Consider the following 25,367-nt stretch of genomic DNA (forward strand, 5'->3'; position numbering starts at 1 on the left):
TTAAATGGTGATTAATATCAAAGACCTGGATTTATATAGCTAAGGCAAATACTATCCCCAGATGTGTAGTTTATATCATTATATGTACCCAAAATAATATTTACCAACCTTTCAGACACAAACAGTTAACGAAATTGTATACATGCCCTTGACTAAGCAAAAATATATTTTTAGGTTATGGCGTACATTTCCCTAAGTGTTTGTTACTGTAAATACAAATAGTGTTAATTGACTGAAATGTGCACTTCATTAGTAACTTGCAAGCCATAATTAGTGTCAGTTTTCAACGTTAAAAAATTACACGACTTGGGTGGTATTCAATAGTGGTCTAAATTGGATTTAAGATTGATATAGCGAATCGGATTGTGTTGTGAATTATAACAATAGTAAACGATCCATAAATTCAATGAATTAAGACAATAGAATTGAAGTTTTATATTAAATATAACCCTGGGTCAGTTTTCAACGATGATCAACTCCTCAAGCGACCAGGGTCATTAATAAACGGATGGGGTCAGTTTTCAGCGTTGGTCCGTCATCGAGTGAAAAGGCCGGGGTCAATATTAAACAGGGTCAAACTTTAATACAACGGCATCACAAAACTCAGCCAACGAACGAATTTTAATAATTCATAAATCAACATGTATCAATAAATGAAGGGCGGAAACCATGCACTCAGCAAAGCATGTCGGCGCCTTCAGTCGAGTTTCATTGAAAATTATCTTCCGATTATTAAATAAGTATGTATTGTTCGTGCCTTGTACTGACCCACAAGCCTGAAGTATAAGTGTGCATTTTTTCTTAAACGTTATGTTATGTTAGATGCATAATTGCACATTGAAGAACATATGTTTCTTCGCCTTTGCTAACCAGGAAGCGAGCTCCGCCTTGCAATCTCATTGGCAACATTTAACATTCAGGATTTTAGTTGTATTAACAATACAGGGGTGGTTCAATGATTAGACAGAGGGGCCCACGTAAGGGGCTCACCCCTGGGGGCATGTGTTCCCTTTCCTTAGAACCCCAGAAATATGCTGTAGAAATGTAAGGGTATTTAGGGATCCTCCTCTTTAACCTCTTTAACACCATTGGCTACTTTTATACTGAAAAGGTGCTTTTGGAGTTATTTACATCAAATGTCAACTTGGAGGGTGGAGGGGGCACAGCGTGCGCCCCACCCCCTCCCCGGAAATCGCTAATGCACGACACCATATCTTGTAAATAATTTTGCTATACAAAACATGCTTTTATTTCCTGGAAAATTACAAGCGGAAATTGTAGCTTTCTGAATTGCAAGGTTCGAAATTGGACTCAAGTGTCCTTCAAGCGACATTAAACATAATTATGTGTCTTGAAAATTGCATTTTTTTTCTTGTAAAGTGTGCTATAACAACTGCTTCATTTGTAACAAACCTGTGACAGAAGCATAAATTGCAAACTTTCGACAAGGATGGCGCAAGAAATTGACTTTACACCAAAAATTATCGGGGTTGGACTTCCATATTGAAATGCATGCACTGTTAATTATTATTTTTTATTTTACAAGTATTAACAAAACGTCAAAAATATCCACTCAGAAACATCCATCAATACAAAAAACAATACACCCAGATTGTTCGGTCTGCCATGATAAAGGTGGCGCGTTTTGTCCACCGTAGAAACACAGTGTTGACATAACGTAACATTAAAATGGTGCATATCCTTTTGAGGTTGTTATGCACTACATAAAAACATAAAAAAATGACGTTTTATCAGTAAAATGACCAATTGAATGCATGCAAAATTCAGTTAAGTACTTACATCCTTAATGGTTTACGATTACTCAAGTGTTGATTTCAGCAAAATCCTTTGTAAAAAAAAATACACATATATGGTGCGGCGTTTGTACCACAAGTTCATATTTATATAGAATTTTCAATCGTAACAACTCGGCCATTTCCGGCAAGCTTCGAGATAGACATTTCCTGTTTGATACTGGCCGAGGTGTTCCGATTGATAGAATTGTGTTTTGCAAAAATGTTTTAGACTGGAATGATGTATTTTTAGGTACGGATCAACGATTGGTCTTGATATTTTGTATGGATTTATTTATATATAAATTACCATCAAGCTGGTCATCATTAAGTAAGGTTTAACGATTTTTAGAATGTACTCACAAAATAAGATTTAAGTAATTTGCATGCGACGATTAAGGTCATTTTCAACGTTAATTTTTTTACCTGACTTCAACTTGGCTGGGCGGGGATATTGACTAGTGGTCATAATGTAATGTATAATGATATAGCTAATCGGATTGCGTGGTATAAATAACGATAATATGCAATTAAAAAATAAATGAAATATGACTACAGGGCAGATATAGTTTTATATTTAATACCACCCTTGATTATTTTTCAACGAGGATCAACTTTTCAAGCGACATGGGTCTTTGATTAACGGACGGGGTCAATTTTCAACTTTGATCCGTTATCCAGTGAACAGACCCCCGGGCCGGGCTCGATAGTCAACGGGATCGAAATATAATAATCATTAGTTAACGAACAAATTGCAATTACATTCGGAACACCTCGGCCATTTTCAATCGAAAACAATCTTGGATCTATGTCGGTACATCAGTTGAAATAGTTCGTAAAATTTTAAATAGAATTGATTAAAAGTACTGTTTTAACGTGTATTTTGTACTACAAAGTTTACTTTAATTGCCAGTGAAGTGTATTATTGCATATATAATTAATATTCCTTGATAAAGTCATAAAGTTTAACTACTAAATTGAAATTACTTCGCGATCTACTTGCCGCGTAGTAAAACTGTTTAGATTTCTGACATTATAAACCGACTATATACACCCGATGTTGTTTTCGGTGAAAATGGCCGAGGTGTTCCGAATGATTTAAATTATTCAATTATCCATTATTGAACGGAGTAAATGAGAAGGATATCACAGAGGAGTTGAAACGGATCTAAGGGCACATGCACTCAGCACCACATGTACTTCGGTCCGCTCAATCCAATCTTCACGAATCTTCACGAACAATTATCCTCTTTATCTACCGATCAAGGTCGCCAGAGTTGACCGATTTTTTTACAAATACTGCCCGCATTCCGTTGAAGATCGCGTGATCGGAAATAATTTGGAATATGATCCTTAAAAGAAATCAAGGCAATGGTTGTGAATGAATGAAACAAAGGTTTTGAATGAATGAAGCAGTGTTATAGCAAACGCAATGAAAATGTTTAAGACAAGTATCGGTGTTATTTGTCATCGAAATCCTGCACGATTAGAAATGACAGTAATGTTAATATTAGGCCAATAAAGATGGCACTATTTTCGTTGCCAAATAATTCGCAATCACTTAACTAAATACTGTAATTCATTAATTTTGTATTAAGAAACCAGTCTGTAGTAGTATTTAAATTATATTAAGACTAGCGGATCCTGGGGGTGGGGGCAACAGGAGCGCGTGCCCCTTTAATAATCCAAATTTACTTTTTGTTACCAAAAATTAATAAAATAGGACTTAAGTTAACCATTTCGGATTAGAGATTGTTCAAAATTTCGTGTGTGTGTGGGGGGGGGGGGGGCAAGCCCCACTGCCAACACTTTTTAAACCAAATAAATTTCAGTTCTGAGGGAGTGGCTCAATTCAAAAGGTTACGCCCCCTCTAACATGGAATCCTGGACCCCCCCCCCCCAAGTGAAAAGTTACTGATATTTATTAGGGCTCTCTGATGTCGTCAATACATTGTTCAGATCTTTATTATTAGTTTAAACGTATTTATTTTACAACGATGGTGAAACAAGTTATAACTGACAACAGTATATTAATTACCCTCGTTAACTGTAGTGTTTTAACATGTATCATGTCTTACTAAGTTTAACTCGATTGCCGAGAAGTGTTTTATTGCATAAATAATTAAGAATACCAAGAGTAAGGTCATTAAAGGCCTAGTTTCAGCCTTCTATAAGTACCCCCCCCCCCCCCCCCCGCCCCAAAATCGGTGTATAGTACGCAACCTCTGTGTATTGCTCTTAATCCAACTGCCTGGTGCCTTCTTATCAGATCTCCAATCTGAATATCCTGCCGTGCAGTTTGGGAGGTTTTATTATCAAATTGGACCCTAACTGTATCTAAGCCAATAAACCAATATACAGGAAATTGGCCGCTACTGTGACACCAGTCCAATTAGCAGAAGATGCACAGCAGGGGATTATCATGCCAAACATTCCTTAAACTAGGCCATTAAGTTTAAGTGCTAAATTGAAAATACTTCGTAATCTACTTGCAGTGCGGATAAATGTAAAGAATTCCGACTATGTAAACCGTCCATATACGCCCAAGGTTGTTTTCGATGGAAAACTGAATTCTAGAAAATATCATGCACGAGTTCCGCGTTATATTACAATAACATATAACCTATTAAATAATAATGTATTGTTTATGCCAAGCACTGATCAACACGCCTATCAAGAAGTTTAATTATACATTTTTCGCAAACATTATATTCATTAGTTGCATGCCATGAACTGTTGTAGTGATATATTTTTTTTACAATCTTTGTGAACCAGGACGCGATTCGGCCTTGCATTCCTATTGGCAGCAATCAACGGTAAAATATTGTTATTCGGGCGTTTCCAACTTGTAGACATAACAGTCGCGGTTCCATGGTTAGATGTTAGAGGGCGAGGGGGGGGGGCTGCTGAAGGAGCGCACCTTGGGGGCATGCACCCTCTTTCCAAAGTAACCCCCAAAATATGCTGTAGACATGTACATGGGGTTATGAGATTCATTCTGCTTGAAAAGAAAACAACCTAATTTTAGACTAAAATGGTGTAATGACGTGTTATTTAATTATGCATAAAATATCTACCATATCGACATGAAATGTTCATTTGGATGGGTAGGATGGAAGGTTCACATGTTGCGCCGCCCCCTCCACCCGGAAATCGCTTGTGCAAGACAATTTATCTTGTTTTTAAATTGTAATTAACATGCTATTGTTTCCCAGGAAAACTACAAGCGGAAATTGTATCCAGGTGAAATTTGACATCGTTAAGTTCAATACGTGCCTTTTGTCTTGTTATGTTTGATATAACAACTGGTTTATTTAATGGTGGAAAAGTAAAAAATACAAAGCTTTCGATAACGATGACGCTTGAAATCAAGAATGCAAAGCAAAATGGGTCGGGAGGAACTTTCGTTATAATTACATTGTATGTTTGCACAAGTAGTTTTAATTCATTTTACAAATTGATAAGCCCTTTGATACATTTTCTTGCACTAAAAATCAGTGAATAACAAAACATTAGTTATAATCCACAGCAGAAACATCCGTCTGGAAAATGAATACACAGAGATTGGTGGATTTGCTGTGGTAAAGGTGGTGCGTTTTGTCCACCGTAGAAACACCATACATGCATGACGTCACATTTAAATGGTGTTTTTCCTTTTGAGATTGTATTGCACTGCGCAGAACATTAAAGTTTGATGTTTTATCAGTAAAATGACCAATAACAGGCATAAACAATTGATCAAGTACTTACATCCTTAATGATTTACGTTTATTCCAGTGTTGGTTTCCGCAAAATCATGTTGGCAATACACATATATGGTGCGGCGTTTGTACCATAATTTCATCTTTATAGAATTTGACTTTGAAATTTGTTTGAGACGGAAATTATGTAATTTTCAGATAAATATGAAACATTGGACTAGCTATTTTTCTCGTCATTTATATCAAAAGTATCACCAAGCTGGTCTTCATAAACAATTTTAAACGTCTACAAGCTACGCCGTCATAAATAACATGTATTTCATTGATCTATATATGGGTGAACAAAACCATCCCAAAGCTATTTCAGCAGGTCAAACTGAATCATCCCAAAAGCATTTATGTGGGGTGAACGAAACCATCCCAAAGCTATTTCAGCAGGTCAAACTGAATCATCCCAAAAGTATTTATGTGGGGTGAACGAAACCATCCCAAAGCTATTTCAGCAGGTCAAACTGAATCATCCCAAAAGCATTTATGTGGGGTGAACGAAACCATCCCAAAGCTATTTCAGCAGGTCAAACTGAATCATCCCAAAAGTATTTATGTTGGGTGAACAAAACCATCCCAAAGCTATTTCAGCAGGTCAAACTGAACCATCCCAAAAGTATACATGTGGGGTGAACGAAACCATCCCAAAGCTATTTCAGCAGGTCAAACTGAACCATCCCAAAAGTATTTATGTGGGGTGAACGAAACCATCCCAAAGCTATTTCAGCAGGTCAAACTGAATCATCCCAAAAGTATTTATGTGGGGTGAACGAAACCATCCCAAAGCTATTTCAGCACGTCAAACTGAACCATCCCAAAAATATTTATGTGGGGTGAACGAAACCATCCCAAAGCTATTTCAGCAGGTCAAACTGAACCATCCCAAAAGTATTTATGTGGGGTGAACGAAACCATCCCAAAGCTATTTCAGCAGGTCAAACTGAACCATCCCAAAAGTATACATGTGGGGTGAACAAAACCATCCAAAAGCTATTTCAGCTGGTCAAACTGAACCATCCCAAAAGTATACATGTGGGGTGAACGAAACCATCCCAAAGCTATTTCAGCTGGTCAAACTGAACCATCCCAAAAGTATACATGTGGGGTGAACGAAACCATCCCAAAGCTATTTCAGCAGGTCAAACTGAACCATCCCAAAAGTATACATGTGGGGTGAACGAAACCATCCCAAAGCTATTTCAGCAGGTCAAACTGAACCAGCCCAAAGGTTTACATGTGGGGTGAACAAAACCATCCCAAAGCTATTTCAGCAGGTCAAACTGAATCATCCCAAAAGTATACATGTGGGGTGAACAAAACCATCCCAAAGCTATTTCAGCAGATCAAACTGAATCATCCCAAAAGTATTTATGTGGGGTGAACGAAACCATCCCAAAGCTATTTCAGCAGGTCAAACTGAATCATCCCAAAAGTATCTATGTGGGGTGAACGAAACCATCCCAAAGCTATTTCAGCTGGTCAAACTGAATCATCCCAAAAGTATTTATGTGGGGTGAACGAAACCATCCCAAAGCTATTTCAGCTGGTCAAACTGAATCATCCCAAAAGCATTTATGTGGGGTGAACGAAACCATCCCAAAGCTATTTCAGCAGGTCAAACTGAATCATCCCAAAAGTATACATGTGGGGTGAACGAAACCATCCCAAAGCTATTTCAGCAGGTCAAACTGAACCATCCCAAAAGTATACATGTGGGGTGAACAAAACCATCCAAAAGCTATTTCAGCTGGTCAAACTGAACCATCCCAAAAGTATACATGTGGGGTGAACGAAACCATCCCAAAGCTATTTCAGCTGGTCAAACTGAACCATCCCAAAAGTATACATGTGGGGTGAACGAAACCATCCCAAAGCTATTTCAGCAGGTCAAACTGAACCATCCCAAAAGTATACATGTGGGGTGAACGAAACCATCCCAAAGCTATTTCAGCAGGTCAAACTGAACCAGCCCAAAGGTTTACATGTGGGGTGAACAAAACCATCCCAAAGCTATTTCAGCAGGTCAAACTGAATCATCCCAAAAGTATACATGTGGGGTGAACAAAACCATCCCAAAGCTATTTCAGCAGATCAAACTGAATCATCCCAAAAGTATTTATGTGGGGTGAACGAAACCATCCCAAAGCTATTTCAGCAGGTCAAACTGAATCATCCCAAAAGTATCTATGTGGGGTGAACGAAACCATCCCAAAGCTATTTCAGCTGGTCAAACTGAATCATCCCAAAAGTATTTATGTGGGGTGAACGAAACCATCCCAAAGCTATTTCAGCTGGTCAAACTGAATCATCCCAAAAGCATTTATGTGGGGTGAACGAAACCATCCCAAAGCTATTTCAGCAGGTCAAACTGAATCATCCCAAAAGTATACATGTGGGGTGAACGAAACCATCCCAAAGCTATTTCAGCAGGTCAAACTGAATCATCCCAAAAGTATTTATGTGGGGTGAACGAAACCATCCCAAAGCTATTTCAGCACGTCAAACTGAATCATCCCAAAAGTATCTATGTGGGGTGAACGAAACCATCCCAAAGCTATTTCAGCACGTCAAACTGAATCATCCCAAAAGTATCTATGTGGGGTGAACGAAACCATCCCAAAGCTATTTCAGCAGATCAAACTGAATCATCCCAAAAGTATTTATGTGGGGTGAACGAAACCATCCCAAAGCTATTTCAGCAGATCAAACTGAATCATCCCAAAAGTATTTATGTGGGATGAATGAAACCATCTCAAAGCTATTTCCTGCGGGTTGAATCTTAAACACCAAAGGCTTGGCTTAATGTTGTGTGCGCCCATGATGCTGGGCTAAAAGATTCAGGGGGAATGGGGGGGGGGGGGGGGGGCTGTGGGGGGGGGGGTGAGAGAGAGAGACTCACAGATTTTTATGTCAGCAATGTTTCTGTTTTTATACCTCGAAATTTTACTTAATTTTATGAAATAACATGGCGCAGTAACCGGGTGATAATCATTTAAACCATTTTTTTTGCAACAATACAAACCATATATAATTCAATTTTTAATAGTGTTACTAACACTTTACGGCAAAAGGATTTTGTGTCATATTTTGGAATGATTTTAAACAATTGAGCTCTAATTTGAACATTTGATGATGTTTTATCAATTAAACAATCATTCATAACATTCTACACAACTTTTTTTTCGATGTTTGAGTCAAATCTGAGCATTGACGAGTCCTTGTAACTTACAACAGTAATAAATCAAAAACACACAAGTACAAGAAAATAAAATCTTTTATTTCTTATCACAAGTGCAAACATAATCTCTCTTGTAATATTTTAAAAATGCATAAAACAAAACATGACTATGTAGTTTAATACAGTAAAGGGAAGAAAAACAACTTTTCTAGTGACATAGTCAAACATGAAAATATTGACATTAAATTTTTCTACATTTGTATATCATTTATGTATCCTAAATCTTCAAACAATACATAAAGCAAAATGACTTGTCCATTTTTTACCTAGTGAAATGAGGCTGTTTTCCACTTTGCTTACGTCTGGGGCCGTATTCAATAAACAACTAAGACTAAATTAAAAATTTAGTTTAGAAACTAAGTGCTTTGATTGGCCAGTATATTTAGATGACCAATTGGCAGAATGGAATCACTGAGGCATGTCTAAGGCTAAGGATAAGATCAATATTGAATACTGGCCCAGGGCTGTATTCAATAAGCAACTTAGATTGAATTTAAATTTAAGATTAGAAACTAAGTGTTTTTATTGGCCTGTATATTTAGCTGACCAACAGGCTGAATGGAATCACTGAGGCATATCTAAGGCTAAGGATAAGGTCATTATTGAATACTGTCCCAGGTCATTACAAGTATCATTGTGCAAAATTGAGATGATGTCATCAAATGAAATAAGGTCTTCGAAAGATATAGTGCATTATCAAACATTAAAATGAAATCTAACATGTTTAAACTGTAATATAACATTGTAACATGTAATAATGAACATTCCGAACAATTTTACAAGTAACAAACAACACAGTCAAAACTGGCTATGTCGAACTCTGTTATCTCGATGTTCTGGTTATGTCGAACCTTTGTTTATTTTTTTACAGTTTAGTTATACACCTTTTGAACTTCTTAATATGGAATGTTCGTTATCTAGAAGTATTTTCTGAGGTCCGAACAACTTCAACATATCGAGTTTTGACTGTATAATAAAAGTGCGAATAAAAGGTTTATTGGTTATGCATTTTGATCCGGGAGGTTGTATTTGACTGTTAATGATTTGAGCGCCTTGTGAAATTCTAATCCGCAAAAATCTTCTTAAGTTGAACACCTCCCTCCAAATCAACTTGCAGTTCCAATAAACCTGATGTCCTTTTTATTGGACACACAGGCACATAAATATTAAAACAATTATATAATTTATAATCCTTAAAATTTCCCAGAAATCATGGCAGATCAAACGTTCCACCCATAGAACATATAGAATACAGTGTACATGTATAATTAAATAAATAAAATAAAAACTAATATTTTGATATATACTGGTAATGACTAGTAAATATAACTACCTGTAAAGATTCTGACAAGAGAAAGTTGAGACACACTACTGGTAAATGTGGACTACTTTTTGAGTACTACATTAGTATGTCATTAAAGTTTGTGAACTACTTGTATGTTACAGTGACCACATTTTATAGTGTGTGTAGGAAACACATAAAAGCAAAAACTACAGATAGTGTTACGCAACAAATTTCTGAAGTTTTCCATTACATTTATTTCAGTAAAGCAGCAGTCAAAAGATCAAAGATTGTAAGTATGTACTGTGTCACATCAAAACATTTTTTTGTTAGTACTTACAAACAATCTTTAACCATTTAATTCTAAAATCCTTAAAAACATATAAATGCACACATAAGTATTTCGCCTTAGAGGCAGTGACTCATTTTGCTCTGCAGCTGTCATTCATTATCTGTGGCAGTGACTCATTTTGCTCTGTGGCAGTGATTCAATTTGCTCTGTGGCAGTGATTCAATTTGTTCTGTGGAAGTGATTCAATTTGCTCTGTGGAAGTGATTCAATTTGCTCTGTGACAGTGATTCTATTTGTTCTTTGCAAGTGATTGAACTTTGCTCTGTGGAAGTGATTCAATTTGCTCTGTGGTAGTGATTCATTTTGCTTTGTGACAGTGATTCATTTTGTTCTGTGGCAGTGATTCAATTTGCTCTGTGACAGTGATTCATTTTGCTCTGTGGCAGTAAATCATTTTGCTCTGTGTCAATGATTCAATTTGCTCTGTGGCAGTGATTCATTTTGCTCTGTGGCAGTGATGCAATTTGCTCTGTGGCAGTGAATTAGTTTGCTCTGCGGCAATCATTCCTTTTGCTGGGCATTCTTAGTCCTATACTCATAGTATTATTCCCATTGGACCCATTTTTCTTTAACATGAGCAAAATGAATATTTTTAAAATTTAAAATAATGTTTGCACTAAACTCTGCTTTGGTCTTTCAATTTTTTTGCTCAGGATCCATGGTATCGAAATATGTAAGTCAAAAAGATGCATTCGATCAGATTTCAAAATAAATATATTGTAATAGCAACCACCTTGCTCAGTTGCAAAGCTTCACGTAAGCACTATTATTACTACTTTTATAGTCAGGGCCTGCACAAGATTTTCAATATACAGTAAAATCCTGTTGGCTCGATATCGTTCGGCTCGATTTTTTCGTTGGCTTGAGCTTGATGAAAAGGACCATTTTGTTACTCTATGTGAGCAGTCTTGCTTGGCTTGATATCTGCCAGGCTCAAAGTATTCTGGCTGGTCACTGGGATATCAAGCCGATGGGATTTGACTGTAGTAGAAATCATACCTCAATGCATCCTGCATTAAAAAAAGTAGCGGGGAGCATGCCAAGGAGCACCACTATAAAACCGGACTTGCACATCAATTCTATTCTAGCTACGCTCTTGTTTCTTCAGAGCAGGATATAGACAAATAAATTGTTGTGTGTTCCCACTAATCCGACCCCACTCAAACAAAACATAAATATGTGAAAATAAACATGCAAGTATGCAATATTTTTATATTTAGTGGAGATATATGTAACATTTATTTTATTCCTGCACTTAATTTTATTTCCAGTTAGAAACCAATATCAAAATCCGTCGGCTTATCTTTAAAGCTTAAAAAGTTAAGATTAAGAATTGTGAAGTGTATAAAATTACGGAAAAAATCCAAAATCGTGATTTTATTAGCTATGTCGAGTTTTCTTTAATTATTAGTAATTAGAAAGCATCTTGAGACTTCGTGTTTCTAAGTATAAACAGCTATATCATAAGAGAGTTAAACTCAATAATTTAAAAGAAGCGACACAGAAAAGTCCCCTGACTGTTGTTATTTTTCAGTCAAACAGTTTTAGGGCTTCAAGGGACTAGTTACCAGATGATACAATTGCAAGAAAAAAGGAAATTGTCAAGAATTACATAAAATTGATATTGTTGTTTATGATGTATTGAATGTTACTTCCTTATGCAGGTCATCTTAAGAGATTCTACGCATTTTTTTCAATTTGAAATTTACTGAGGTTGCCTTCCATGTTAAATCCAGTTAGTTTAAAAAAAAGCGTTGACATATTTATCTGTACTCGTACACACATAATGGCTTCCTGGAAGAACAGACTTTGCAGAAAAAAAATGCAAAACGTTTTTTGCTTAACGACAAGCTACTGCTCTCCATAACAACAATAATATCTAATCTTTGGCAGTACCCATATGTTTTTTCTTTGAAAATCAAACAAGCGAAAAATAAATGAAAAACAACAACAACCAGGAGCAACAATATCAATATTTTACAAGAAACAAAAAAAGTAGTTCTCCGATAAAATTATTTATGAAATATATGCCATAAGTTTACCAAATGGAAGAAAAATGAATGACCAGAAAAAAAAATCAACAAAAAATGTCCAACTTCAACAATTAATGTCGTCACTAAGTGATGCACAACGAAGCAAATGAAACCAATATCAGTATTTTTTGTTTCCTTTTTGGTATATTTCAATACCATATAATATTATTTTAGAATTGGACATTATTTATTTTTACAGAATAGTGATTGTTAAACCATTGATGTTAAATATCTTAAGTAAAAAAAATTGATACGTGTCATAAATGGTAAAGAGAATTTACACAAGTTAAAAATTTATTATTTTTATATTTATTTTTATTTTCCATCTACGCCAAGAAAATATTTTTCAAAAAGTCAAAGAAACAATTGTTTCTTACAACATTTTAAATGCAATTTTTTTTTTTTAAAGAAAATCAACAATTTACATTTGGCAAGATATCAATTTCTTAACAAACATGAAATTTACTGAAAATATGGATAAAATACAACAAATAACCACATATAAACCACCTGGATTTTCCAATAAATAAAATATCACATGTAGATAAAACATCATTAAATGTTATCCATCAACTCAATTAAATTGTATATTTTTTTAATTTTTTTTTGTGTTAAACATAATCATTTACATATTTATTTATTTTTACTTTTGTTTGGGGTTTATACAAAAATTTATATGACATAAGGGTACACTTTTTATTTTACAGGGTCTTGTTCGTGTTTTATAGTGTCAGCCATTGAAATTAAATAATTTAGTTTGAAATGCGAACAAACTGCTTGTTTCAATAATAAATAATAATCATTAGAATTTTAAAATACTGTTATTAATTATTTATCAATGTGACAGAAAATACTCTATTTTGTTGAAAAGCATTATTAACACTTTTGAAAATTGAATTATTTTAAGTTGGAATTATAAAGGACTCTGTTCAAATGAGAATCTGTCTGTTGCTGTTTGATGTTTGTTCATTGTTTAATAGCTGAAATCGCACAAATATTAAATCACTGGTGGGTCCTAAAAGATTAACAGTGATCAACTATGGTCTCATAAGGTAGAAATGTGTTCTGCCCATTTCTTTCAAATTAAACATGGTATCCTTCACAAGAACCATTGTTTTGGATATTTTTGCATCCTTTTTGGTAAATTAAAACAATTGTATTAATTGTGGTACATATTTCATCAAAATATAAAAAAAAAATATATACTCTGTAAACAAGCCCTTTAAACTAAAGTACAAGAAAATATTTTTAAATAAAGTCAGCAAATAAATTCAGCAAGATTCCCCATTGCCATGCTTCATTAAACAATTGTGAAAATGAATCAGATTTCTACTTATTTATTATTGCTTTACTCTCCTCATGACGAATGTTCGCTTGCTTTGTCACTACATTTGCATTCATTTTTACTTTCGTCATTATAGCCTACAATTTTCAGTAACAGTACGTAAATAGCTTTAGCTCAACTGTGAAATAGACATAGCTATTGAACCCTGTACTTTTTAAGTGTTTTCTACCGCATAATTATAATGCCAAGCATGACTTAAAGCAAAACCACACTTAATTTGTTTTTCTTCAATATCTAATGAAAATAGAATGTATACAGAGATGTGAACTCTACTGGTGGTAAGTAAAATCTACCTCTTTTGAGACCCCCCTACCGATCTACCTACAAATCTACCACTTTTGAAAAAATGAAAAAACAAAAATTTGCCCTTAAATTCATTTTTAACTTACAGTAAGGTCATAAAATTGACATAAGGCTACTGCAGCCATCTTTAAACACATTGATGAACATAATACTTTGGAATTGCATGCCAATATTAGTTTGTTTTATAATCATTACTTTGGGCTCAATTTTGATTACACCTATAAGCTTATAACCCAAAACCCTACTTGCCAATCAACATCCGGCAAGAGAATTAGAACTTAAGACTTATTCAGGTCTAGTGCACCTGCCAAGTATCAGTGGTTACTTGCCAGTAAATAGTATTTCACTTGCCCAAATTAAATGATTACTTGCCTTTAAATTGCATTTTACTTGCCCAGTAGCATTGGTTACTTGCCAATAAATAGCATTTCACTTGCCCAGAATCAATGATTACTTGCCAGTAAATAACATTTCACTTGCCCATAATCAATGATTACTTGCCATAAATTACATTTCACTTGCCCAGTATCAGAAGTTACTTGCCAGAAAATAGCACTTCACTTGCCCAGAATCAATGATTACTTGCCAGTAATTATCAATTCACTTGCCGCAAATCAATAATTTAACTTGCCAGTAAATAGCATTTCACTTACCCCATATCAATAACAACTTGCCAGTCAATAGCATTTCACTTGCCCAGTATCAGTTCTTACTTGCCAATCTATATTAAGCAGGTGTTATACAGATCATAACAGCACAATTTAGGTGACTGATTGTTGCCGATCCATAGCATCTCAGATATACTGTGTATGGTTTCGCTATGAGAATTCTATACCCCACCATTAAAACTTGCCGATTTATTTGTGGGAAGCTAAGATAAATATGTTAAATCATGTGATAGTGAGTTGCCGATGCAAAATGGCAATTAATACTTTCAACATTTAATAGCTCATAACTACAATAGATCGTGTGACAGTAAGTTGCCGATGCAACATGGCAATTAAGACTTGCAACATTTAAAAGCTTATAACTACTATTGATCATGTGACAGTAAGTTGCCGATGCAACTTGGCAATTAAGACTTGCAACATTTAAAAACCTATAACTACTAAAGATCATGTGACAGTAAGTTGCCGATGCAACATCTCAGGTATAGTGTTTATGGTTATCTGGGAGGATTTTATCGCCAGGGCTCGCGCAGGATGATGCGAGAAGAAATCTCTGAGAGCTTGCCCGCTAATAATGTCCCTGTAGTTCAAGGTACCCGAGTTTGTGTAGTTGAGTTCTTCCACCAACGTACTAAGTTGACGCTGTAATAGAAAGGGAGTTTAAAAGTTAAAACGTCATCTATTTTACAAGAAAGATATATCAACTTATGCTAAGTCACTCTCGTTGCCATGATGTTGCGCAAGTGTTGGTCCTGGAAAAGATTAATAATTACACATTAGGCAGATTGTTCAGAACTTAGTTAAAGTTAACAATGTTTTTAATGGCATCGTTGTTAACTTTTTTACGGTGAAATAATTTACGATGTGCTGATATATTTAAATAACGCACACTCAGCTGAGACATTTGTCTCAATGTTTGTAGATCTCAGTATTCAAAATTTGAAAGTTAACAATGATAATGTTAACAACGTTGATAACTTTCAACCCCTTATTTGGAGGCATCAGAGGCCAAAGATATGAATGTCCGATACATTAGATTGAACTTATATAATCATTTTTTGCAGGTGCACAAAAAACTGTCAAAAACGCTTTCTTTTTTGGCAGCGATCATCTTATGAATATAAACAGTACAATAAAATGTTAAAAAGACCCACAGACCCCTCCCCCACCACACGCCATTAGCATAATACAAAATAAAGGATCAATAAGGCCTTATTCACGGTCTGGCATGTCCAACAAGAAATAAGGGCTGCATATTTCGCAGTGCCATTTTTACATCACCATCTCATCGATTTGCCCTCAAACAAACTAAAAATAGAAAAGAAATTCTTACACTAGTCAACCTAAGTCCTGCATCTTTCAGCGCCATTTTAACGTCTTCCAAGCCCAGAAGCCCGTTTCTATCCATGTCATACTGGTGAAAAGCTGTGGCCAGCTCCTTCTGATGGGCGCCGACAAACTTGCTGAACAAGCGCATTACACTAGTAGCAGTCTGGAATATTTAAAAAGCACAGACATATTATCTTTTATTAATCAATTAATCAACTGTTACATATTTGACACGATACTGGTACAATCATATACTTGTAATTACAATTAATAACAATATATGCCAAAACTCGCCCAATATCGACCAGACGGCCAATCAAGTTTCTACCTTTTGATCAACTACTTAACTCGCCAAATACGGGATTAGAGGAACAGACCATTTTCAGTTTGCTGTCGAAACTAGCCCTAATATCAGAGTGCTGATTCATATGCCTATGAGCATCATAGAATTAATTTTGACAAAATATGTTTGCCTGATTGTAGAACAGATTATTTGTATCAGTTTTTACAAACTTTGCTCCTTAAATAGCATTTTTACGACAATATTACAATTTCACTCGTCTGAGTCTGAATCTCAGACTCAAGAAGTTAGTGAAAACGAGAACAGGGACCATGACTAAGGCCAGTCTTACGTCTGAGTTCAGTTTAAGACTCAAAACGAGAACAGGGACCATGACTAAGGCCAGTCTTACGTCTGAGTTCAGTTTAAGACTCAAAACGAGAACAGGGACCATGACTAAGGCCAGTCTTACGTCTGAGTTCAGTTTAAGACTCAGAAAAGCATTTCATTAAGCAACAAAATCAACCATCTAAATTCCATTTTTTTTTCATATAGAAATATTTAAGAAATATTGCATAACACTGAAGGTCATATGACATTATAAGGACCGGCCACCGAAAGTGTATATTGACCGAATCGTTAGCCGAGGTCTATTCACCTTTGTGGGCTAACTGGATTCAACTTTGTGGGCTAACTGGACGGTGCTTTTAATGCCATATGGCCCGAAGTGTTCTTATATTATACCGAACATTTTATTTTACCAGTCAATATTTTTAAAGCAGTTTAGATGTGTTTTATTGAACAAAGTTAAGAACGTTTACTTGCAACAAATTTTTACCGTTGTAAAAATAGCAAGCCGCACTTACCATTTGTATCACGCCAGCAGTCCATATTACATTTGGTGAGGTCCAGACCGGCCAAAAATATGATATGGACCGCTGACTTTATAAAACTAGATTTTTCTCAAAATACACCTATATACAGACCTATCAACTTTATATATACAAAGAAGGGACACATTTATGTAAGGTATCATATATGTGAATATTAGTTAAAGGGACTTAACACCAGATTGGCACCCAATTTTTTTTTTCTGTGTAATGAATTTCAGGACAATTATTTAATAAAATGTTTTACTCTTTGATATCATAATTGTAAAAAAAAAAAAAGAGTAAAATAAAATCAAGTCAGAGACCGGGTTGGAACCGGTGTCGCCAAAATTGCAGTCCAATGTTGTATCCACTGTGCTACAAAGACTTACCCTAAACCATTGGAATATTTAAGCTATTTACCTAACTTGGTAATATCATGTGATAACATCGACTAGCCAATCACGCATAAGAATGAATTATATGTATGGTATACATACCTAGTAATCTTTTTTAATGAAAAAATACGAAAAAACTGCAAAAAATAAATTAATTGTAAACTATGTGGTACTTCAGTTAGTTAGTTTCAATGCATTGTACCATGTTAATGTCATTTTGTAATTTTTTTCATTTTTTTTTTCGCTATTTCATCATACGGTGTATAGCCCCTTTAAACATTCAAATAGTAATATAATTTAGCACAGCTCACCTTCAATGCTTTGGCCCAGGTATTCTGTGATCCAATCCAGACATTTACAACAGTTTCATTGTGTAATCAATGTGCGTTAATTTTAACCATTTGTATCTATTTTTATGAGTTTGTTTGAACTTTAATGAATGCAAAGGATGAATGGAAAATAAATTGTTTAAATAAAAATTCACCCCACAGACATTGCATGTGTGAATGCTTACGATGCAAAACAGTTTTCATGTGCGCAGACTGGCACCTGCTCCGCCTACAGAAGCGTTTGTTAATTACTTTGTACTCTTAGATGCACTCTTATTCCCAAGTAAGATGAACCACAATTAAAACAGCACTTACATAATATGTGATTACAAACGATGCAAAGCAGTTTTCAAGCGGCCTGATTGGCATCTGCGCACCTACGTAGCTTACAGAATCGTTTTTTTACTTACTTTGTTTAATATATTGAATCAATTAGGTGGCGCGCATACCGGTATGTTCAGGTTTACGAATCTCTCGATTGGTTTAACTCTTACAAATATTTTTATCAGGGCGGCAATTGAATAAACAAAACATTAAGATGGCCATTAAAGTTTAAATAAATTTCCTCAAGAAGTAAAAAAAAAAAAAAAAAAAATAATGCTATAAATCTCACATTTTTTTTTTTTGACTCGCGTAATTTTTGCGGGTCAGTTGTGGCAGGGAAACAAACAATGTTATATTAACATCCCTGCCATGTCAAGTAAATGTAACGACTTATTTTCTCATGATAAGTGTATACACGGTTAATGGTATTCATAAAGCATCTTAAGTCATATCCAAACTTAAATCACTTTCCTACTTTAAGTATATCTCATTGGGCATATGATATAACAAGAAACGCCACAATGCGACAAAACCAGGTTTTCAATGATTGACAGAAGAACTTCAGCCTGTGTTGTGAGAATTATAATAAAGTTGATTTGTAGTGTGTTGTGTGTATGTAGAAGAACAGCCAAATTGGTTAGAGGATATACACAGAAGACAGGAAGCATGCATAAGAGTGGAAATGAATATTAAAGGGAAAGGTAAATCAATTAATAAAGATGATTATGTTGCTTTGTCATGGCACATATAAACCCTAGAGGCCCCAAATTCAATCCCAAGAAAGGTATCCATTTACTCTTCCTATATATCAAGTTTGGTCAAGATATGTCAACCTTAACTAAAGTTATTCAGTTTCAACCGTTTTCCTCTTTTTAATAACAGTGACCTTGACCCTAGGGCCCTTTTCACAATCCCATGAAAGGTCTCCATAAACTCTTCCTTTATACCAAGTTTGGTCAAGATATGTGAACCCTGACTAAAGTTATTCAGTTCCAACCATTCTTCTATTTTTAGTAACAGTGACCTTGACCATGACCCTAAGAAGCCCTATACCCAATAACCATGAAAGGTCTCCATAAACTCTTCCTATATACCAAGATTGGTCAAGATATGTGAACCCTGACTAAAGTTATTCAGTTTCAACCATTCTTCTACTTTTAGTGACAGTGACCTTGACCTTGACCCTAGAAGCCCTATACGCAATCCCATGAAAGGTCTCCATAAACTCTTCCTTTATACCAAGTTTGGTCAAGATATGTGAACCCTGACTAAAGTTATTCAGTTTCAACCATTCTTCTTTTTTTAGTAACAGTGACCCTATAAGGACCCCAAACGCAATCCCATGAAAGGTATCCATAAACTCTTCCTTTATACACAGTTGAGTCAAGATATGTCAAACCTAATTAAAGTTATTCAGTTTCAACCATTTTTCTATTTTTAGTAACAGGTTCCTTGACCTTGACTCTAGGGACACCAAACACAATCCCATGAAAGGTATCCATAAACTCTTCCTAAAGACCAAGTTTGGTCAAGATATGTCAACCCTTACAAAAATTATTTAGTTTCATAGGTGAGTTTGACGCCGCCCGGCAGCCTGCCCGAACAACGACTAAGAAGTTGACTTAAAATAAGAGGTGACTTAAGATGACTAATGAACACAATTACAATATTGTTTGTCAATATCAGACTAAGTCCTGTTTAAGTACAAATAGTGCTACTTTTACTTAAACAGTATTCTACAATAAATTTAAAAAAAGAATTACCGTAGCCCTATTGTATCCCCCTACTCCACCGTGAAGAATGGTGAGGTCCTTGTTAGCTTGAAGTTCTTGAATCTTACTGTAGTTTTCTCTGGAAATACCGATCTCCTGAAAGATTCATACGCTAAAATATTGAAGCTTTTGAAGATAAAGACATTTCTCAAGTTTTGTCCGTTTAAGTCTTTGATTTGGAATAAATTGCTTCATTGAGATGTACATTTTCCCCACCCTAGATCCAAGAAGATCCAAATATTTGGTCATGCTGGAAATCCAGCATGGCCCACAGGTAAAGATAAAAGAAGTCTCCATACAGAACTACTTTTTTTTTCACTACACACAAAAGAGTTCCGGTGAAATCATACATTTATACTTTAATTTGTTTAACTGAGGTGTGAGAAAAAGCATCTACCATGGCTAGTTGTGTATGAAAGGCTCATCCTCTTGCTGTGTGTTTTGCGGAAACTATAGGTAAATATTAAGCCTCGTTTCCGCAAAATGAACTTTGTTCAGGTTTTGATGAACCTATCATTTTACTCTCAGCCATGGAAGATACTCATAATTACTACTTAACAAGAGTACTGATGAGGCAATGTGAACGCCCTCCCGGTTTTCGGGTAAATCATTAACATGAATGTTCATAACTGGATAATAATTAAAGTTATGAGCTTTGCCACACACGTGTGTATAAATTGTCTCTAACAACATGTGTACCAAGTTTCATTTAAACATCTTGAATGTTTATGAGTTATGGCCAAGATTTTAAACATTTATGCACCAATGCCGACAACAACAACACCAAGGATATATCAATAACTAGACTCTACCCCTTCGAAAAAAGGATGAGCCAAAAGGACGATTTTATTATTTCTTTCTGTGGACATGATTGCGTAGCATGAATGCATAGTGGAGAATGATGCAGAATGCGTGCACTTGGAAAACCAGCCTAGGAGTCTTCCTTTATAATAAATATCTCATATATAGAAACAAAAAATAAAAATTATGCACTAAGATCGATCTTTAACTTTATCTATCCATTTGTCTGACTTACCAAGGTGTTTACAAATTTGTCTTATGAAATATTTTTCTTACTAATTATCATTATGCATCTATATATATTGAGCCAGAAAACCAATGTCGAAAACACATTTTAGAAACCAATTCAACAATTATTGAAATTAGACTTTTGTATAAACAAGCCCTAGTTCTAGCATTTATGCTCGTCATTATTTTTTTAATATTTGAAGTAAATAAGATAAACTATTTTTTTTTATAAAATCATGTTTAAGTAAGTAATTTTGCTAAATGAAATAAGATACTTTTTGAAAAATTGGGGCCTGCTACAATAGGCAATTCAGGCTTTGTTTCAAATCTATTCTATCCAATCTTCCTCTACTCCCATCTCGATTGGGGAAAATATTTCAAGCAAATAAAAGAAGTAAAATAAGCTATATATTTTAAAATGATGTTCCTGCTATTATATTAAACCAATCATAAGATAATGTAAAAACACTTCACATGGCTATTAAAATTTCCCTACGATAACAATTTGATAAACGATGCTCATTATTAGCGTACATAAACTACAGACATTGTTAAACAATATCTTAAGAATTGTTTTAACAACGACAGGGGAATGTTGCAAATATGTTTACAAAAGACTGAAATATTCTTCCTAGCATCACTTCAAAATACCCGAAAAAATATTACATTCATGCAATATTAATAAAGGTCATCAACTAGCACACTCAAAAATGCGAATAGCAAGTTTATCAGACATAATTATATAACCAATTCATAAGTCGAGCTAATAGTTTTCATATTGTTGAAATACAATGATACTTACAGCGCAATTCTATGTAACAAGGAAATAGTGTTATAAACATGCATTCATTCTGATGAAACAAAAGATAAAAACGTTACAATATCAGGCCGTACCAAATCGTTTCTATGTTAAGCGTCCTGGACAGATAGGTTTGGGGATTCCTGATCAAAAACAACAACAACACATTTAATATGATTAATGATCTTAAAGATTTTTTTTTATATCCTTTAATTTTTATTCTGACAAAAAAATGCTTCATGTTTTGTACTTAATTAATACGGAACGTGACCCTGAGCGAATTTTCGAGTTAATGTCTGAAAATTGGTATACAAATAGAAGAGCATAAAAAAAGTTATGCCCAGTTAGGGACCATTTTTAAGACAAATTTAAAAAATAAAAAACGTACAGCAAGAGAAAGAAAAATATATGTCCGTGAATGCTTTCACAAGATGCACTTGAGGTTGAAATTTTAAAGCACTGAACGAAGAATTAATGAAAATACCGGTTATAGTAGCTGGGACGCAAAAAAATTACAAATGTCTTAAAATTGACGTCAGTGGTATATTTTTATGACTCATAGTTTCAAAACTGTTCCGAATATTGAAAAAGTAAAACAGTCCCTAACTGGGCATATGCTCTTCTATTCGTATACCAATTTTCAGACATTAACTTAATTCGTGCTTAATTCTATCGAAATTTTGCTCAGGGTCGTTCCACCTTAAGCATAATTTTAATTATTGATGGTCGAAGTTTCAGTATTTAATCTTGGTAATTTGATCACATTTTTTTTACAAAATGCCGAAGTAACAATTTTTGTAGTTACAATTTCTGAAGATTCGGCATTTTTGCTCCTCTGTAAGATGTCCAATCACTGCTCGACATTTTGATCACATGATACAACACCATTTTCTCATTGGACTATTTACTGGGCATTTTGCAGTTAGATGCGACTCGCCTTTATAATTTTAGATATGTAAAGAATTCCGAAAAAGAAAAAAATGAAGCTTCGGCATTTTAAAGTGAAGCCAAGGATAGGATATTAGAAAATGATGTATTCAGTGTGATTCCCATGATCGACACGCTTTAAAGGGACTGTACACCACAGATTGGCACCAAAAAAAGTTTTTTCTGTAACAAATCTCAGGACAATTATTTAATAGAATGTGTTACGCTTTGATATCATAATTGTAAAAAAAGTACCAAAATGTAAAAAAAAAATTGTGTCGGAGACCGGCTTCGAACCTGTGTCGCCAAAATTGAGATCCAGTGTTGTATCCACTGTGCTACGAAGGCTTACTACAAATGAGTGGTATATTTAAGCTATATACCTAACTTGGTAATATCACGTGATAACATCGAGTAGCCAATCACACATTTGGAATGAATTCTACTAGGTAGACATACCAAGTAATCTTTTTTAATGGAAAAATACGAAATAACTGCTAAACTTAAATAAATTGTAAACTATGTGGTTACTTCAGATATTAAGTTTCAATGCATTGTACGCATTAATACCAAGTTTATGGTATCTCAATGGTTATTTGATATAAAATCTAAATAATATCTGATTTTCTTTATTTTTTATTGATGTTTTTGAATAATACTTTTTTTCCAAAACCGCTTATACTTTTCTTTTAATTTGACTATGAAAAAATAAAGAATTCAAATTAAGTTAAGAAATGTCTTAAGATAATTTTAATGAATACCTGCCCTGGTGTCTATATTTTACATATGATGTTCCTCATTTTGTATTCGTTTTTTTTTTGTGTCTCGTTCGTTATTTTTTAGGAAAGCTTTTTTGAACGAAGAGTATATGCCTAACAAAAAACAATTTGGTATGCCCTAAAGCTACGAGTTGAATATAAACATTGTTATTCTATCGCTAAACATATCTCTACATTTATTTTGTTTATTTCATTTCCAGCCCCATAATAAAGGTGGTAAAAACATTACATCCTTGTGTGCAATGCATACAATTCTGCCCATCCGGGTAAAACTTCCAGACATAAAAACAAAAATCACCAACACAATTAAACTATTCCCCATCCATCTTGCTTTATTCTTACCCCTTGTTGCTAAAATCATAAATTCATTTTTTATTATTTTTTCTCAATTTCTTTACATCTTGCTACGTACTGCTGTTGCTGCTGCTGATGATGATGATGCAGCTGTTGAAGTTGTTGCTGACAAAAAAATATGTGACATAAAGATGATACTGATGATGATGATGATGATGATGATGATGATGATGATGATGATGATGATGATGATGATGATGATAATGATGATGGTGATGATGATGATGATGATGATGATGATGATGGCTATTAAGACAATGAAGTTGATGATGATGCAGAGGAAGATGCTGATGGTTCTGCTGCTGCTGGTGGTGGTGGTGGTGGTGGTGGTGGTGGTGATGATGATGATGATGATGACGACGACGACGACAACGACGATGACGACGACGATGACAACGACGATGGTTCTGCTGCTGCTGATAACAATGATGCTGATAATGTTGCTGAGGATGCTAATACTGTCATGCTGATGCTGATGATTATGATGATGATGGAGCTGATTATACAAAGGTGATGCTACTGTAAATGATGATGAAAATATGGGGAACAAATATGGAAAAATTATAAAAGTTCTTGGCACATCTATACAAAAGCAATTTAAAAATGAATATACCGTATCCCTTACTAGCACTAACAAATAAAAATTCATAAAATTTAATGTTACACCCATTTTAAAAAAAAAATCATATTACATGATGTAGTGCATAATTTAAGATTGAATAAATGAATCAAGCATTCTCATGGCTGATATTTGTAAATTCTGTAAAATAGCAGGGTCTGTTTGAATATCAGGGATTCATGCCTGAAGCAGGGTGAAGGGGCTGGGAGACCCTTTCAAAATTGTTAACAAAGTCATTTATATTCATTTCAAGGTAATGCTTACTGTTTTTGATGCAAATGTATGACCAATTATCAATCTTCATGACTTGACAATAGTCTGAAGTTAAAAGCTCTCAATCCGTATTTCAGGATCAATCCGGAACATGAGAACCCCTCCCCCCCTCCCCTCGCCCTCCCCACCCCCAAAAACTTAATCCCGTAATCAATTAAAATTTACAACATATCAAAACAACCATTTTTGACAATGAAACAAAAAAAAGTGGTGTTCTGGGAAATTTTGAAAAGTTTACAATTAGCGTTGCTTTTAAAAGTGACAGTATTAGAAAATAAAATCTAGCAAATAAACGAACAGGATGTTGACATGCAATATATCATGCAGATGTTAATTGTAAATAAAACTAAATATCCTTGTAAACATTATTAATAAAAAACTTTATTTTCTATGTTCATAAAGTTGTTTTTTTAAATTAAACGAGGCATGCAATCCGGGGTCAAAAACTAGGATTTCAGTTAAGATAAACAGATTTATAACCCAATTGAGCTTTGGGGGTTTTTAAATGTTGCTTTTATACTTT

At 34.6% G+C, this 25,367-nt stretch overlaps 1 protein-coding gene across 2 annotated transcripts in view; it reads right to left on the reverse strand.

Moving 5' to 3' along the window:
• Positions 1–8,798: 8,798 nt before the first annotated feature.
• The window catches only part of LOC128217719 (leucine-rich repeat-containing protein 74A-like), a 63,081-nt gene continuing 46,512 nt past the window's right edge, over positions 8,799–25,367 (reverse strand). For both annotated transcript variants that reach the window (XM_052925066.1, XM_052925065.1), the window contains 3 exons: positions 20,056–20,160; positions 16,097–16,255; positions 8,799–15,405 (listed from right to left, as the gene is read on the reverse strand). In XM_052925066.1, coding sequence (XP_052781026.1) covers positions 15,211–15,405; positions 16,097–16,255; positions 20,056–20,160 — 459 coding nt within the window. In that variant the 3' untranslated portion in view covers positions 8,799–15,210. The remainder of the gene's footprint in view (positions 15,406–16,096; positions 16,256–20,055; positions 20,161–25,367) is intronic.

Source organism: Mya arenaria, chromosome 14 (assembly GCF_026914265.1).
Source record: "Mya arenaria isolate MELC-2E11 chromosome 14, ASM2691426v1".
NCBI lineage: Eukaryota > Metazoa > Mollusca > Bivalvia > Myida > Myidae > Mya > Mya arenaria.